We start from the raw sequence: 17363 nt of genomic DNA on the forward strand, positions 1-17363 counted from the left end.
ACATGACGCTTTTTGTGACGTAGCAACGATCCCGCTAACGATCTCCTTTATGTGTGACAGCGACCAACGATCAGGCCCCTGCTGGGAGATCGTTGGTCGTGGGGAATGATCAGGACCTTTTTTTGTCGCTGATCACCCGCTGTCATCGCTGGATCAGCGTGTGTGACGCCGATTCAGCGATGTATTCACTTGTAACCAGGGTAAATATCGGGTTACTAAGTGCAGGGCCGCGCTTAGTAAGGCTACTTTCACACTAGCGTTTTCTGCAATCCGTCACAATGCGTCGTTTTGCAGAAAAAACGCATCCTGCAAAAGTGCTTGCAGGATGCGTTTTTTTCCCATAGACTTGCATTGACGACGCATTTGCGATGGATTGCCACACGTCGCATCCGTCGAGCGACGGATGCGTCGTGCTTTTGCGGACCGTCGGGAGAAAAAAATGCTACATGTAACGTTTTTTTCTCCTGACGGACCGCTTTTTCCGACCACGCATGCGCGGCCGGAACTCCGCCCCCACCACCCCGCACCTTACAATGGGGCAGCGGATGCGTCGGAAAAATGCATCCGCTGCACTCATTGTGTAATGCAGCAAACGCTAGCGACGCTAGCGTCGCAATGCGCCGGGGAGATTCCGACGCTAGTGTGAAAGAAGCCTAACCCGATATTTACCCTGGTTACCATTGTAAAAATTAAAAAAAAAACACTATATGCTTACATTCCGATGTCTGTCACGTCCCCCGCTGTCAGCTTCCCTGCACTGACTGTCAGCGCCGCCGGCCGTAAAGCAGACGACACCGCTGTGCTCTGGCTCTGATTTACGGCCGGCGCCGCTGACACAGTCAGTGTAGGGAAGCTGATGGCGGGGGACGTGACAGACATCGGAATGTAAATATGTAGTGTTTTTTTTTTACTTTTACAATGGTAACCAGGGTACCTATCGGGTTGCTAAGCGCGGCCCTGCGCTTAGTAACCCAATGTTTACCCGGGTTACCCGGAGACTTCGGCATCGTTGAATACAGTTTCAACTATGCCGAAGTCGTTCCCCTGATCGTTGGTCGCTGGAGAGAGCTGTCTGTGTGACAGCTCCCCAGCGACCACACAACGACTTACCAACGATCACGGCCAGGTCGTATCGCTGGTCGTGATCGTTGGTAGGTCGTTTAGTGTAACGGTACCTTAACTAAAGGTGGACATGTGGACGTCTACAGCAATCATTATAAACGCTGGTGCAGATACGCTGCTTAATAAGCTGACATATCTTTCTTGTGTATCTCAGAAATGCTGCACTCGCCACTACCATGTAGTGTGGGCAAATCTAGCTATGATGGTCCGGATGTTTTCATCAGTTATCGAAGGAGTACAGGATCTCAGCTGGCCAGGTACGTCATATAAAAGTTCTTAGGCTATGAGCACGCTTACACAGTTCTCTCTGCTAAGCACTACATTGGAATTTCCATCGGAATCCCTGAGAAAATGTATTCCAAGGGTACCTTGATGGAGCAATTCACTTAAACTTAGGGCTCTTTTACACGTCCATGTCTCCGGTACGTATGGTGACTGTTTTCACACGTACACACATAGACCCATTCAAGAGAATGGGTCTGTGCACATCACTGTGTTTCCACGGACCGTGTGTCCGTGGGCAAAGGACGCTGACAGGTCAGTTTTTTACCATCAGCACGGGCTGCAAAACTTCCCGCACACGGATAACACTATGGGATGTCGGGTGCTGAAAACGGCTCTCATCATTTTCACTATTACTCCCATCAGCCTACACCCACTGCCGCTAATAACAGTGACAGCAGGAGCCGCTGATGGGAGTGTTCATCAGCTGCCGCCTGCGCTATAGATAAATAAATGAGAAAACTTGTTCCCCTGTATTTTCTATAACCAGCCAGGCAAAACTGACCTCAACCCTCAGCTGCCAGCTTCAGCAAGGCTGGTAATCAAGAATAGAGGGGCCCCATGCTGTTTTTTTAAATTAAAGAAATAATTAAAAAAAAATGGCATGGGGTCTCCCCCCATTTTGGACAACCAGCCTTGCTAAAGCTGACAGCTGGGGTCTGGTATTCTCAGGCTTGTAAGGGGCCATTGATATAGGCCCCCCAGCCTAGAAATAGCAGCCCCAGCTGCCCAAAAAAGGCACATCTATTAGATGCGCCAATTCTGGCACTCTACCTGGCTCTTCCCACTTGCTCTGTAGCGGTGGCAAGTGGGGTTCATATGTGTGGGGTTGATGTAATTTTTGTATTGTCAGGTCACATCTAGCCCACTGATTACTAGTGGAGAGGCGTCTATAAGACACCTATCCTTTTCTAATCCTATAGTTGTATTGTAAATAAAGACACAGCCAGAATAAAGTATTTTATTAAAAATAAAACAAAACACAGTTTTCCATTTTTATTTTAAAAATAATAAACACAGTTATACTCACCTGACGCCTAATTCTACTGTAGCCCTTGTCTCCTGTAATAAAACAAAAATAAAAAAACAACATTATCCCACACCTCTCCGTCATTCTGTCCCATGCCATAATCCATGTTTGGGGGATGAATAGTTTTCAACCTGGATGGTGCCAAGATGCGACCATCCAGGCTAATAACCACTTGTGAATGAGCTGCTGCAAGCACAGCATCATTGACCAGCGGTGACATCATTGTGGTTACCGCCGATCAGTGAGGCTGCGTTCCTAGTAGGGCTGAACTGCGGTGACCTCAGTACCATGTGAAAACGTCAGTTATGAGGTCATAGCAGTTCAAGCTCAGTGTCTTCACAGCAGATTTTTTTATTTTTTCAGGATCTGCTGTGAATTCATTGAGGTTGAGCTGCAGTGACCTCATCATTGACTTTCTCCCACGGTGTTGAGGTTACCGCAGTTCAGCCCTGCTGGGAACGCAGCCTCACTGACCGGCAGTAACCACAATGATGTCACCACTGGTCAATGATACTTGCAGCAGCTCATTCACCAGTGGTTCTCTGGACGATCGCATCTTGGCACTGTCCAGGTAGAAAACTATTTATCCTCCAGACATGGATTATGGCGTGGGACAGAACGACAGACAGGTGAGGAATATTGTTATTTTTTTATTACTTTTTTTTTTAACAGAAGACGAGGGCTTTGGTGGAGTAGTCGTTAGGTGAGTATAACTGTGTTTGTTATTTTTAAATAAAAATGGAAAACTGTTTTGCTTTATTTCTAATAAAAGACTTTATTTTTTATTCTAATAGATGTGCCTTGTCTGGGCGGCTGTGGGCTGCTATTTTTAGGCTGGCGGGGCTATATCAATGGCCCCTTACCAGCCTGAGAATACCATTCCCCAGTTGTTAGTTTGGGGAGATCGGAACCCTGAAGGGAACTGTCGCCCTTCTAATCCATTAAAAGGAATAAAAATTGACAAGTAAAAATTGAAAAAAAAAATTGAAATTGAAAATAATAAATATGGTCTGAATAGCAGACCCATGTGCCTCCTGCAGACACTAAGCAAGAACTGGTTCGGGCTGGAGCCAGTGGTAGGTGTATACTGCAGAGGAGGAGGTAATTTTATTATACAGGTCCTTCTCAAAAAATTAGCATATAGTGTTAAATTTCATTATTTACCATAATGTAATGATTACAATTAAACTTTCATATATTATAGATTCATTATCCACCAACTGAAATTTGTCAGGTCTTTTATTGTTTTAATACTGATGATTTTGGCATACAACTCCTGATAACCCAAAAAACTTGTCTCAATAAATTAGCATATTTCACCCATCCAATCAAATAAAAGTGTTTTTTAATAACAAACAAAAAAACCAACAAATAATAATGTTCAGTTATGCACTCAATACTTGGTCGGGAATCCTTTGGCAGAAATGACTGCTTCAATGCGGCGTGGCATGGAGGCAATCAGCCTGTGACACTGCTGAGATGTTATGGAGGCCCAGGATGCTTCAATAGCGGCCTTAAGCTCATCCAGAGTGTTGGGTCTTGCGTCTCTCAACTTTCTCTTCACAATATCCCACAGATTCTCTATGGGGTTCAGGTCAGGAGAGTTGGCAGGCCAATTGAGCACAGTAATACCATGGTCAGTAAACCATTTACCAGTGGTTTTGGCACTGTGAGCAGGTGCCAGGTCGTGCTGAAAAATGAAATCTTCATCTCCATAAAGCATTTCAGCCGATGGAAGCATGAAGTGCTCCAAAATCTCCTGATAGCTAGCTGCATTGACCCTGCCCTTGATGAAACACAGTGGACCAACACCAGCAGCTGACATGGCACCCCACACCATCACTGACTGTGGGTACTTGACACTGGACTTCAGGCATTTTGGCATTTCCTTCTCCCCAGTCTTCCTCCAGACTCTGGCACCTTGATTTCCAAATGACATGCAAAATTTGCTTTCATCAGAAAAAAGTACTTGGGACCACTTAGCAACAGTCCAGTGCTGCTTCTCTGTAGCTCAAAAGTGGCTTTACCTGGGGAATGCGGCACCTGTAGCCCATTTCCTGCACACGCCTGTGCACGGTGGCTCTGGATGTTTCCACACCAGACTCAGTCCACTGCTTCCTCAGGTTCCCCAAGGTCTGGAATCGGTCCTTCTCCACAATCTTCCTCAGGGTCCGGTCTCCTCTTCTCGTTGTACAGCGTTTTCTGCCACATTGTTTCCTTCCAACAGACTTACCATTGAGGTGCCTTGATACAGCACTCTGGGAACAGCCTATTTGTTGAGACATTTCTTTCTGGGTCTTACCCTCTTGCTTGAGGGTGTCAATGATGGCCTTCTTGACATCTGTCAGGTCGCTAGTCTTACCCATGATGGGGGTTTTGAGTAATGAACCAGGCAGGGAGTTTATAAAAGCCTCAGGTATCTTTTGCATGTGTTTAGAGTTAATTAGTTGATTCAGAAGATTAGGGTAATAGGTCGTTTAGAGAACCTTTTCTTGATATGCTAATTTATTGAGACAGGTTTTTTGGGTTATCAGGAGTTGTATGCCAAAATCATCAGTATTAAAACAATAAAAGACCTGACAAATTTCAGTTGGTGGATAATGAATCTATAATATATGAAAGTTTAATTGTAATCATTACATTATGGTAAATAATGAAATTTAACACTATATGCTAATTTTTTGAGAAGGACCTGTATTCACTTAGTGTCAGCCTCCAACAGCGGCAGCATGCACCCATGGTCCGGTGTCCCCCAGTGAGACGAAGGAGAAAATGAGGGGTACATTTATTTAAATAATTAAAAAAAACAGCGTAAGGACCCCTCTATTCTTGGTAACCAGCCTTGCTGAAGCTGACAGCTGAGGGTTGCAGCCCCCAGCTATGAGTTTTGCCTGGCTGGTGGAAAATAGAGGGGAACACATTATTTATATTTTTTTTTATTATTTATATACAGCACAGGAGTCGGCAGATGAATACTCCCATCAGTCACTCCTGCTGTCACTGTTATTAGAGGCAGCATGTGTATGTTGATGGAAGTAATAGTCCTTTCTGCCGCCTGCTGTCATTGTTATCACTTGAATATAACTCTCATCATTTTCCCCTGCTTGCGCTGATGAGAGCCGTCTTCAGCACCCGGCACAGCGCTTACTGTAGCACTGCTGTCTCCCTGCCGCCCATGAGTGTGGTACTGATGCGGCACACTGTTGCCACATGTGTGCCGCAAGTATTACACACACAGACACACAGATACTGTCATGTCTGGTACTATTTTTTTTTCCGGTACTTGAAAAAAACGGATGTGTGAAACCGGCCTAAGAGGAAGAAGTCACTATGGACACTTTCTGAACTTGAATCTTTTTCAGACATTCACAAAAACATAGTCAGCCACACTTTTGTGCATATCCGGCTAAGACGAGTACTGCCAGGGCAGAGGTCAGAGACTGTCTATAGCGACTCCTTTGGCGAGATGTGAATGAATGGCTCTGTAGGGGTTCCCCTTGAAATACATTTTTTTCAGAGATTCAGACAAAAACCCCAATGTGTGAACCTAGCCTTACTGCAAAATGTTTAAACTTTGCATTAGCATTGAAAGTAGAGGTCACAGGTGCTATAGTTGTAGTTAAACTTTTAGATTCACGCCAATCTTGATCAGGGGGTGTGCAGGAATCAGACGCCTCTTCATGAATCTGGAGCATCTAGCAAGGGGTGTGCACCTCCATGCAGGTACTGGAGTGAGATTTCTGGTGTGGGGAACGCCACAGCTGGTTATGATTTGGACAAGCTATGGCGTCTTGCACCCACCACTCCCCTGTGAAGGCGTGAAAATTTGCTAAATTTAGGGACAAAATTTTTGCGACTTTTCAAAGTTTTCAAATCATGTCCAAGGGGTTTTTCAGTTATTTAAAATTGACGACCTTTTGGTTCGGCTGCCATTACTAGATCAGTAGGGGTACGATTCCACTGCTACTCGGCACCTAAGCATTTTACCAAATGTTACATAATAAAGAACTGCAAACCACTTCTAAGCTTGTTCACACATTGCGATTTCGGAAACCTCATGCACTGGCGCCTTATTTTTTTCATGTAGATTTGAATCTTCCAAACTTTTTTTTTCCCCAAGTTTCCTGCATGTTAATTTTTTTAGGATTTTTTTCAGCGTTTTTCACGCATTTACTTAAATTAAAAATGCATCAAAAACCCATTCATTTGAAGGGGTGGAAAACGTTGCAAAAACGATGAAAGAATTAACATGCTGCAAATGTGAAAAAATGGTTTGGATGTTCAAATCTGCAAGGAAAAAATAAGCAGTGTGTGCGTGAGGTTTCAGAAATCTCATTCACTTTGCTGGTACTGCAAACTGCGGCGTTTTTTTCTGGGCAAAAACACGTGGGGAAAAAATGGAAAAAATGCAACGTCTGAACAAGCCTTTAACTAGGTAGATGAACTTTACTCAAAAGACTGATGGGCTTTTATGAGTTCTTCTACTCATAGCTGTAGATATACAATATTGTTAATAGTGACCAATAAATATCATACATAATAGTAGTGTAATATTTCCAGCAATTCCTCCTCTTAGGACATTATCTGTCTATGGAACGATAAAGAACTGTAATGTGTCTATTACTAATTGTGTTTCCTTTGTCTTTTCATCCTTACAGCCTCCTCAAAGTACATTTGTACCTCCATGGCTTCAGTGCCTTTATTGATGTGGAGAAGTTGGAGGCCGGGAAATTTGAGGATAAATTGATACAAAGTGTTATCAGCGCTAGAAACTTTGTCCTGGTCCTCTCTGCCGGATCTTTGGATAAATGCATGGGAGACAATGAATGCAAGGACTGGGTACACAAAGTAAGTGTTCTGTTTCAGCCTCAGTTGGTCGCGTATGCTGGAAACATCTCCCAACAAGGACCTCAGAGAAAAAACTGTACCGCCAACTATTTGCTTCATAAATTGTTACATCCCTCATACGAAGCAGTTGCAGACTGCATACACCGCTAACCGCATGCCTTTACAATGGGAGATACGCCACGTAGGGTCACATTTTAAAGAATCTTTTATTGTGCGGTGTATGTTTTATTGTACACCTCTTTTTATAGAATACTGTGGCCTCATCCTGTTGGGTGAATGAAACTTTATGGATGCACCAGGCATATAGTCCGTTTTCACGGACCGTGTGCAAAACATGCTGACATGTCTGTTTTTGAGTGACAGCACGGATCACATGAACCCATACAAGTCAGTTGGTCCGTGTAAACAGGTATCGCACATGGATGCCGTCCGTGTGCCATCCCTGTGCGTATTTAAAGTCATAGGGTTAAAATTGAAACAAATTGTTTCAATACATGGACACACGGACAGCACACAGATGCCACACAAATGGTACAAAGGGACAGCACACGGATGCCACACATTGACAGCACACGGATGCCACACATTGACAGCACACGGATGCCACACATGGATAGCACACGGATGCCACACATGGACAGCACACGGATGCCACACATGGACAGCACACGGATGCCACACATGGACAGCACACGGATACCACACATGGACAGCACACGGATGGTACACATGGACAGCACACGGATGCCACACGGATGGTACACATGGACAGCACACGGATGCCACACATGGACAGCACATGGATGCCACACGGATGGTACACATGGACAGCACACGGATAGCACACGGATGCCACATGGATGGTACACACGGATAGCACACGGATGCCACATGGATGGTACACACGGATAGCACACGGATGCCACAAGAATAGTACACACGGATAGCACACGGATGCCACATGGATGGTACACACGGATGCCACATGAATGGTACACACGGACAGCACACGGATGCCACATGGATGGTACACACGGATAGCACACGGATGCCACATGGATGGTACACATGGATAGCACACGGATGCCACACGAATGGTACACACAGATAGCACACGGATGCCACATGGATGGAACACACAGATAGCACACGGATGCCACATGGATGGTACAAGGATGCCACATGGATGGTACACACAGATAGTACATGGATGGTACACACGGATGCCACTCGGATGTGACAAACGGGCACACGGACACGGATATCTCCGGTTCCCGTTTTTTGCGGTACCGGAAATATCAGGATGTGTGAAACCGGCCTTAGTGAATTAGGAAGGCCAGATGATCTGACACTGAAAGGCCCCGAGGTCTTCGAGGAAGAGGACGTTTTTAGATTTCTCTGGAGGTATAATGTACATAGCGACATCTGTAACATACTCGGATGCTTTACTTATTGTTGCTGGTGAGGTTTAGAATGTCATATTGAGCATTTGCAGAGTAAATCTTAATATTATGGTGTTTTGCTAATTGAGAGGATGATCAGTCTCAATGTCTGTGAGCTATAGCTCCATGGCAGCTCTGGTTCACAGCACGCTTCTAATGACTTAAATGTCGTCTAGGATGAGCCCACGTGGATGTATTGTAGACAAACTGTACAAAGTGTGGTAGAATATAAGAGATCAAAGTTATATCTGAAGTATGCTATGTACACGTAAGGCTGAGTCCATCATACGCTCCATCAGCCTCATACACTCAGGAGGTAAGCGCTCAGCATTGGGCACAGTCAGGATAGATGCCGAGGCATACGTCCATCATGTATACCGCAGTGGCCCTCTGTATAACAATACACAATCTGTTGCTTTTTCCTTTTCAGTTAAACTCCCTTAGTAGATGCATATCTGTCAGACAGAGGTCAGAACAGAGGCGTAGCTAGAGCTTTTGCCGCCCGGGGCTGTTCCCGAGTTTGGCGCCCCCCCCCCCCCATCCCCCCCCCAGCTCAATACACACAAAGGTTACCAAAAATGGTTTTCCTGTTTTGTAGAACTTAAACTGGGCCTAATGGTGTCACCCCCACATGCCACACCTGTGACTTAATACCACCACACCATGACCAGGCCACATAGTGACCGAATAATACTACATACAAGGGACAAATACCACCGCACCATTTCCAGACCACATATTACCACCACATAGTGACTGAATACTACAATACTGATCAGTAATAAAAAAAAAACCACAATACTATCACCATAAGTGCCAGTATTCACAGGAGATCTGTACTTAGTATGCAGTGTCTGTGTAGAGGTAATACAGAGATCACTGGTGACATTATACACAGGACCTCTATATAGTATACAGTGTATAGTGTCAGTGTATAGGTAACACTGACTCACCAGTGACGTCTCTAGGTGAAGTCCTTCATCTTTCATCCAGCACAGACCGCCATCATTCCTTCCAGCCAGGACTCGTTTCTGCAGGAAATAACACAGTTATCTCGAGCTCCGCTTGCAGAACACATTACTTAATTTTTCACAACTTCTACATTACACCACATGAAGAAAAAAAGGTGATATAGTGTCACTCTGCACAGTAACAGGACCGCCCCCCATTTAAAACAGTATACTCAAAAAATAAAATAAATACATCACTGCAGTAACAATATCCCTTAATTATCCCCTATGGTAATAATATTCCCCACCCTGGCCCCGTTTATCTCATTCCTGGCTCCAGCCATATGTTGTCGTATCCTGCCCTCATGAGTATCCATTCTACCCCATATGATCTCCCCATCCTGCCCCACCAGCCTCCATCGTATCCGTCCTGCCCCATGATCCAATCCTGCCCCGTGTCTCCAATCATGCCCCGTATCTACATTCTGCCCATGCCTCAAGTCCTGCCCCCAGTGTGTCCAGCATATTACCCCCATGTTGTCCAGCAATCTGCCCCAGTGTGTCCAGCATATTACCCCCATGTTGTCCAGCAATCTGCCCCAGTGTGTCCAGCATATTACCCCCAGTGTGTCCAGCAATCTGCCCCAGTATGTCCAGCATATTACCCCCAGTGTGTCCAGCAATCTGCCCCAGTGTCCAGCCTTTCCCCAGTGTGTCCAGCAGTCTGCCCCAGTGTGTCCAGCATATTACCCCCAGTGTGTCCAGCAATCTGCCCTCAGTGTGTCCAGCAATCTGCCCCAGTGTCCAGCCTTTCCCCAGTGTGTCCAGCAGTCTGCCCCAGTGTGTCCAGCATATTACCCCCAGTGTCCAGCATTGCCCCAGTGTGTCCAGTATATTACCCCCAGTGTGTCCAGCAATCTGCCCCAGTGTCCAGCATTGCCCCAGTGTGTCCAGAAGTCTGCCCCAGGGTCTCCAGCATTGCCTCAATGTGTCCAGAAATCTGCCCCAGGGTCTCCAGTATTGCCCCAGTGTGTCCAGCAATCTGCCCCAGGCTCTCCAGTATTGCCCCAGTGTGTCCAGCATTCTGCCCCATAGTCTCCTGTACTGCCCCAGTGTGTCCAGCATTCTGCCCCATGGTCTCCAGTATTGCCCCAGTGTGTCCAGCAATCTGCCCCATGGTCTCCTGTATTGCCCCAGTGTGTCCAGCATTCTGCCCCATGGTCTCCAGTATTGCCCCGGTGTGTCCAGCAATCTGCCCCATGGTCTCCAGTATTGCCCCAGTATGTCCAGAAGTCTGCCCCAGGGTCTCCAGCATTGCCTCAATGTGTCCTGAGATCTGCCCCATGGTCTCCAGTATTCAGAGTGTCCAGCATTCTGCCCCATAGTCTCCTGTACTGCCCCAGTGTGTCCAGCATTCTGCCCCATGGTCTCCAGTATTGCCCCAGTGTGTCCAGCATTCTGCCCCATGGTCTCCAGTATTGCCCCAGTGTGTCCAGCATTCTGCCCCATGGTCTCCAGTATTGCCCCAGTGTGTCCAGCATTCTGCCCCATGGTCTCCAGTATTGCCCCAGTGTGTCCAGCAATCTGCCCCATAGTCTCCTGTATTGCCCCAGTGTGTCCAGCAATCTGCCCCATGGTCTCCTATATTGCCCCAGTGTGTCCAGCAATCTGCCCCATGGTCTCCTGTATTGCCCCAGTGTGTCCAGCAATCTGCTCCATGGTCTCCTGTATTGCCCCAGTGTGTCCAGCATTCTGCCCCATGTTCTCCAGTATTGCCCCAGTGTGTCCAGCATTCTGCCCCATGGTCTCCAGTATTGCCCCAGTGTGTCCAGCATTCTGCCCCATGGTCTCCAGTATTGCCCCAGTGTGTCCAGCATTCTGCCCCATGGTCTCCAGTATTGCCCCAGTGTGTCCAGCAATCTGCCCCATAGTCTCCTGTATTGCCCCAGTGTGTCCAGCAATCTGCCCCATGGTCTCCTATATTGCCCCAGTGTGTCCAGCAATCTGCCCCATGGTCTCCTGTATTGCCCCAGTGTGTCCAGCAATCTGCCCCATAGTCTCCTGTATTGCCCCAGTGTGTCCAGCAATCTGCCCCATGGTCTCCTGTATTGCCCCAGTGTGTCCAGCATTCTGCCCCATGGTCTCCAGCATTGCCCCAGCCCCAGACAGTCAGAAATAAAGAAAAAAAAAAAAAAGTAAAATCCTCACCTCTCCCGTTCCTAGCGCAGGTCCGGTGCAGTCAGCGTCTCTCCGGCTCTGCGACGCTCAGGACAGAGAGGCAGAGCGGCGCGCACAGTAGTGACGTCATCGCGCCCTCTGCTCTGAGACGTCGCAGAGTCAGAGGAGGCTGCAGCTGCCGGCGCCGCAGGAACCAGGAGAGGTGAGTATAGAGCGGGGGGCGGGGGCGGGGGCGGGACCCGGGGGTGGGGGGAGCTGGCCCTGGTCGTGGCGGCGGACGGCGCCGCCCGAAGATTTAAAGGGGCGTCTTTTTTTTTTTTTTTCATCTTCTTCTCCTGCAGCGCCGGCCGCCCCCAGCATTGTGCCGCCCGGGGCGGACCGCCCCCCCCGCACCCCCCTTCCTACGCCACTGGGTCAGAAAACACACTTTCATCCTCCTCCTAGTGAATGGTCGCCTGTAGTGAGGTTACATTATACATCATGAAAAATTCCCAACAAACACTGTAAGCTAGGTACAAAGATGCCATGTGCACCTAGCCTAAGAAAAAGTTCTCAAGAATGGGGACCAGGATTGCCACCATCTTGTCTTGTTTTGTCTTTTTACCATGTAAATTATGTACATGTGCTTTAGGAGATTGTCACGGCACTCAACTGCGGGAAGAACATTGTGCCGGTCACGGATCACTTCGAATGGCCGAATCCAATTAACCTCCCTGAGGATATGAGAGCCGTGTTAAAATTCAATGGCATCAAGTAAGTATTACTATTAATCTTTCCGACATTAAAAATTTCCAAGACATTATTAAAAATAGAGAATAATTCATAGCGACTCCAGACAATAATGCCAGACACATAAAACATCTGCCTTAAGACTATGTGAACACGGAGTCTTTTTGTTGAATTTTCTGAGAGGAAGTCTAGAGGAAACTTAAATTTGTGAGGAGGCTTTTGTAGAGCTCCCACTCAGTTTCTGCTCCAAAAACTCTTCAAAAAACGCTGTGAGCAGAAAGCCTAAGGCTATGTGCACACGTAGTTTTGAGCTCTGAGGATTTTTCCGCAGCGGATTTGAGAAATCCGCAGGTAAAAGGCACTGCGTTTTACCTGCGGATTTACTGCGGATTTACCGCGGATTTTGTGCGGATTCCACCTGCGGTTTTACACCTGCGGATTCCTATTATGGAGCAGGTGTAAACCGCTGCGGAATCTGCACAAAGAATTGACATGCTGCGGAATGTAACCCGTCGCGCTTCCGCGCATTTTTTTTTTCGCAGCATGGGCACTGTGGATTGCGTTTTCCATAGGTTTACATTGTACTGTAAACGCATGGAAAGCTGCTGCAGACCCGCAGCTGCAGATCCGCTGCAGATCCACCTCAAAATCCGCAACGTGTGCACATAGCCTAAGGCTATTTGCACATAATGTCCTCTCAGGCGGATTCCACCCAGAATCATCTCCAAAAGTGCCGAAAATGCTCTCCATAAAGTGAACATACTGCACAGCAATTTTCAAAACGACATGCCCATGTTCCTCTTATGTCACTTCTTTCAAAGGGTTCTGAAAATAGAGTTCAGCAGGTAAAAGAAGTGATGTGCTCATTCTTTGGGCATCTTCCACTAGAAACCCACCCGATCTCTATACTTGACAGTATAAAGTAAAAGACATCGGCAGAGCTGCTCCAATAAAACAACCGCCGGTGACCGCTTCACCTGGAAAAATGTGGCGACTGCGCCGGTGTTTAAAAGACGCCGTGTGCACTTGGCCTAAAGGAGTTTTCTAATTTCAGAACACTCCTCTCTCATGGCTGTATTTTACTTTAACACAAATTAAATGCTTTACTCACCTTCCCTGGATCCAGCGCTGTCTCCACTGCTGCTGTCGGTGTCTGTTATTGTCTGCAGTGTTGATGACAGCGCTGCAGACAATCACAGACACCCGGAGCAGTGGCAAAGACTCAGCCTGGATCTGTGGGGGGCAGTAAAGCACAGTTAGTTTTTTCTAAACAAATTGCAGCCGGGGAAGTTGGATTTTCCAAAAACAGGAAACCCCTTTAACCTTTTTTTTTTTAGATCTTCTGTGCTCTAGTGGAAGACAAAGCAATTCCTCCTGAGCATTTATAGACAATTTTTGCTTTATGGGTGAAAAGTGATATGGTACCATATTTTCTACTCTGTTTCCAGATTGCATCAGCACCAGATGAGATTTCTAAGTATTTCTTGCTTAATAAGAATCCGTCATCTGCCTTAAATATGTAATTGTTTTTCCAGGGCTAAGTGATACGGTCCTTCTAAATCTGGTGTTGTTTCTCTTTTATTCCTGCACAACGCCGTTCCTGATCCCTGCATATAAAGCTAATCTATTTAGCCACCGAGGCGTGACACTAAATTCTTCTGTGTGCATCTTCTAGACAACCACACCCCCTTGGATAACAAGCCTAGATTTATATGCAGGGAATAGGAGGCTATATCTCAGGAATAGAGAGAAACAGGAACAAAAGAAAAACACCAGATTCAGGAGAACAGTGGCACTTAGACCAGATAAAGTAATTGCATATTATCACAAGTGACAGGTCCTCCCCCTTGTCAGTAGTGTAGGGGAGAAATAGGTCTTATAGGGCACACATATAACAGTTTCCCATGGATTCATGCATACTGATGCCATTTTTCCACCTCCGCTTCATCAGTCTCTGGTTTAGCAACATAATTGATTCCTTTTGTGCTTACTTTAGTGCCCAACAGACAAATTTAAGCCAAATCATTGTTATTTAGGATAAAATATGGCATGGGCTACTGCTAATAGTGAGGCGCAGGCATCTGTTTGCACTGGCTGGTGAGGTCCGAGTAAAAAAGGATTGAGACGCCATGTCTTAGCAGTAACGTGAAATTTTAACATTTTTTTTTTGCTGTAGCTCCTCGTGTTTTTCACTCGGATCAATGTAAGGAGCTTTTATTTCTTTAATTTGATAGATTAAAACAGGACCACAGAGCATCTGATCATGGTGCTAATGCATCTCCATACAAACGTAGAGCATCACACAGAGGAAACCTCCGTAGTATAACTTCGCCATTGTGTTACTGCTTCCTACCACCTTGTATCGGGGAGGAGGCTTTACATAAATAAGGAGAAAGGCAGTCAAAATAATGGTTGTGTTCTGCTATCCCTAATTCATCTAGAAGTATTTGTCTTCTCCCCCCCAGGTGGTCACATGAGTACCAGGATGCAACCATTGAGAAGATCATCCGCTTCTTGCAAGGGCGCTCCTCTCGGGATTCGTCAGTGGGATCTGAGAACAGCCTTGATGGCACTCCTCCACTAGGGGACAAATAGTAAGGTCCAGACAAGATCTTCCTAGCAATGACTTGTGGACAGTAGTACCAGCAGGAGAATTCTGCGCTTCCTTGTGTCCCTTGGCCTATTGGATCTCCATTGTCCTCCTTAGATACGTCCTTTTTCTGCTTTGGCATTTTCTTCTACCTATATTCAGGGATGAGATCCATTCACAGCCTTAGTGAGTAAGGACCTAGACTGGAATACACAGCCCGACGGCTCTTCTACACAAACACACCGCAACATGAAAAGCAAAACAAATGTGAAATGGCTTCCAGCCACTAAACGTTATCAGACTTTGGAAGAATATTAGAAGCATCGTCTTCAGTATCCAGAACTTCACATCCCAGTGTTATCTTGCAGCACTCTGTTATCCGTTTCTGTCTTGCTCGGAGCATTCATCAGACAGTAGGCACTGATACAATCAGTACATTTCCAGGTACTCTTGTTTAACTAGATGTCATTTTAAAGGAGTTGTCCAGAATTAGTCTATGTTCACATGTCCAGTAATGGTCAGAACGGATCCACCAGAAATGTGTTAGGAAAAAAATTGTGCTGACACAACCTTTTAGTTATTCAATAACTGATCGCAGCTGGATCGCTTTTTTTTTTTTATTTTATTTTTATTGAAAGATTATATATTATTTTCAATTACAAAAATACAAAAAAAAGACTAAACAGGACAATATCAGTATCAATATATCATAGAATATGAGTATAATGCCCAATAAAATATCAAGTTATAGGAAGAAAAAGGAGGGAAGGGAACATTTTAAGCCATCAATATACCATTTACGAGGTTACTAAAATCCAATGGAAACCATAGATAGTGCAGCCAGGCATGGACCGACGAGGAGCATAGTCAGTGAAGAGAAGAAACCCACCGGAGAAAAGGGGGATCACATCAGTCTGATGAAAGGCGGTAGGCATCAGATTCCTGGAATTCAGTCCAGTCTCACCGTATCGATCACAGTCGGTGGGGGATTGGGCAGTCAACTGCTCCATCCTATTAGAAGGGCTATTTCACAGAACCACTCCTCCAGGGTAGGTGGAGAAGTACTTTTCCGGTGACAAGGAATGATATTCTTAACAGACTGTAGAAGGTAGTTTATTAAAGATCTTTTGTATCTGGTGAAACTAGTTGGGATTATAAAGAACAAAAGAGATTCAGGCGAGTCGGACACAGAGAGACTAGTCATTTTTTGAATAGTTTCAATTACCTGAGTCCAGAAACCTCTTATTATGGGACAGCTCCACCAAATGTGTGTCATCGTGTGTAGGATTGTTGAGGGGTTTAAGGATGTGGGTCCCAGGGGAGTGCGGATCCGTTATTTTTAACATTGGAGTCAATGGTCAACAGATCCATTAATGAATGCAGCGTCTGTTGTCATATATTTCTATAAATATCAAGATTACATAATAAATCATAGTAAATCGCACAATTGCAGCACCGGAGAATCCTTATAGCGCGCAGTGCACACGCTGTGAAGATTCACAAGTCTGCAGTCACATAGAAGTGACTGCAGACTTGTACCCTAAAGCCGGACAACCCCTTTAAATGTGAGAAATTTTCAGGAGCAATAGTTAGACCAATTAAAATGACCCAGATAAGACCAGAATGCCTTGGCACCATGTGTCTTTGTCTTTACCGCCTTTTGTCTTTACTTCCCTACACATATGAAAGTAAAAGTGTGTTTTCTCACTAGACTGTTATGCCACGTTCAATAGATATGCCGTAACAAAATTGATCATGGGTGTCTGAATAATATGAATTTAATGGATCTTGGGAACAAGGATGCCCAGTCCCCAACTGCCAGCACAGAAGTGACCATGCATGTGCGGCTCCTCTACTTTAAAGCATGACACCATATTTCACAAAACAAACCTACATACGATATTAAATAGACCTGACGTACTTACTTTAAAAACCCATGTCTTATTAAATAAGCATTTTATGACTCATCTAGACTTGGACTCCTAAAATCCTCAACTTATTAGGCATAAAACTAATCAAAAAGGGTTATACAGCCATTCTGACATCAATGACAGTATGTTTAATAATATATAGCATTTTATATTGTGAAATCTGGTGACAGATTCACCGGGGATACATACTTAAAGGATTATTCTAATTTTCATAAATGAGTATTGTCAGATAGTGCTTGTAAATACAAGCACTTTTGCAAT

The 17363-nt window shown here is 45.5% G+C and overlaps 1 protein-coding gene across 1 annotated transcript in view; it reads left to right on the top strand.

The window, feature by feature from the left end:
* SARM1 (sterile alpha and TIR motif containing 1) overlaps positions 1-17138 on the top strand; it is a 40534-nt gene extending 23396 nt beyond the window's left edge. The window contains exons 7-10 of the mRNA XM_069761377.1: positions 1277-1379; positions 7093-7282; positions 12484-12605; positions 15047-17138. Coding sequence (XP_069617478.1) covers positions 1277-1379; positions 7093-7282; positions 12484-12605; positions 15047-15176 — 545 coding nt within the window. The 3' untranslated portion in view covers positions 15177-17138. The remainder of the gene's footprint in view (positions 1-1276; positions 1380-7092; positions 7283-12483; positions 12606-15046) is intronic.
* Positions 17139-17363: the final 225 nt, after the last annotated feature.

This window comes from Ranitomeya imitator, chromosome 3 (assembly GCF_032444005.1).
Source record: "Ranitomeya imitator isolate aRanImi1 chromosome 3, aRanImi1.pri, whole genome shotgun sequence".
NCBI classification, from domain to species: domain Eukaryota; kingdom Metazoa; phylum Chordata; class Amphibia; order Anura; family Dendrobatidae; genus Ranitomeya; species Ranitomeya imitator.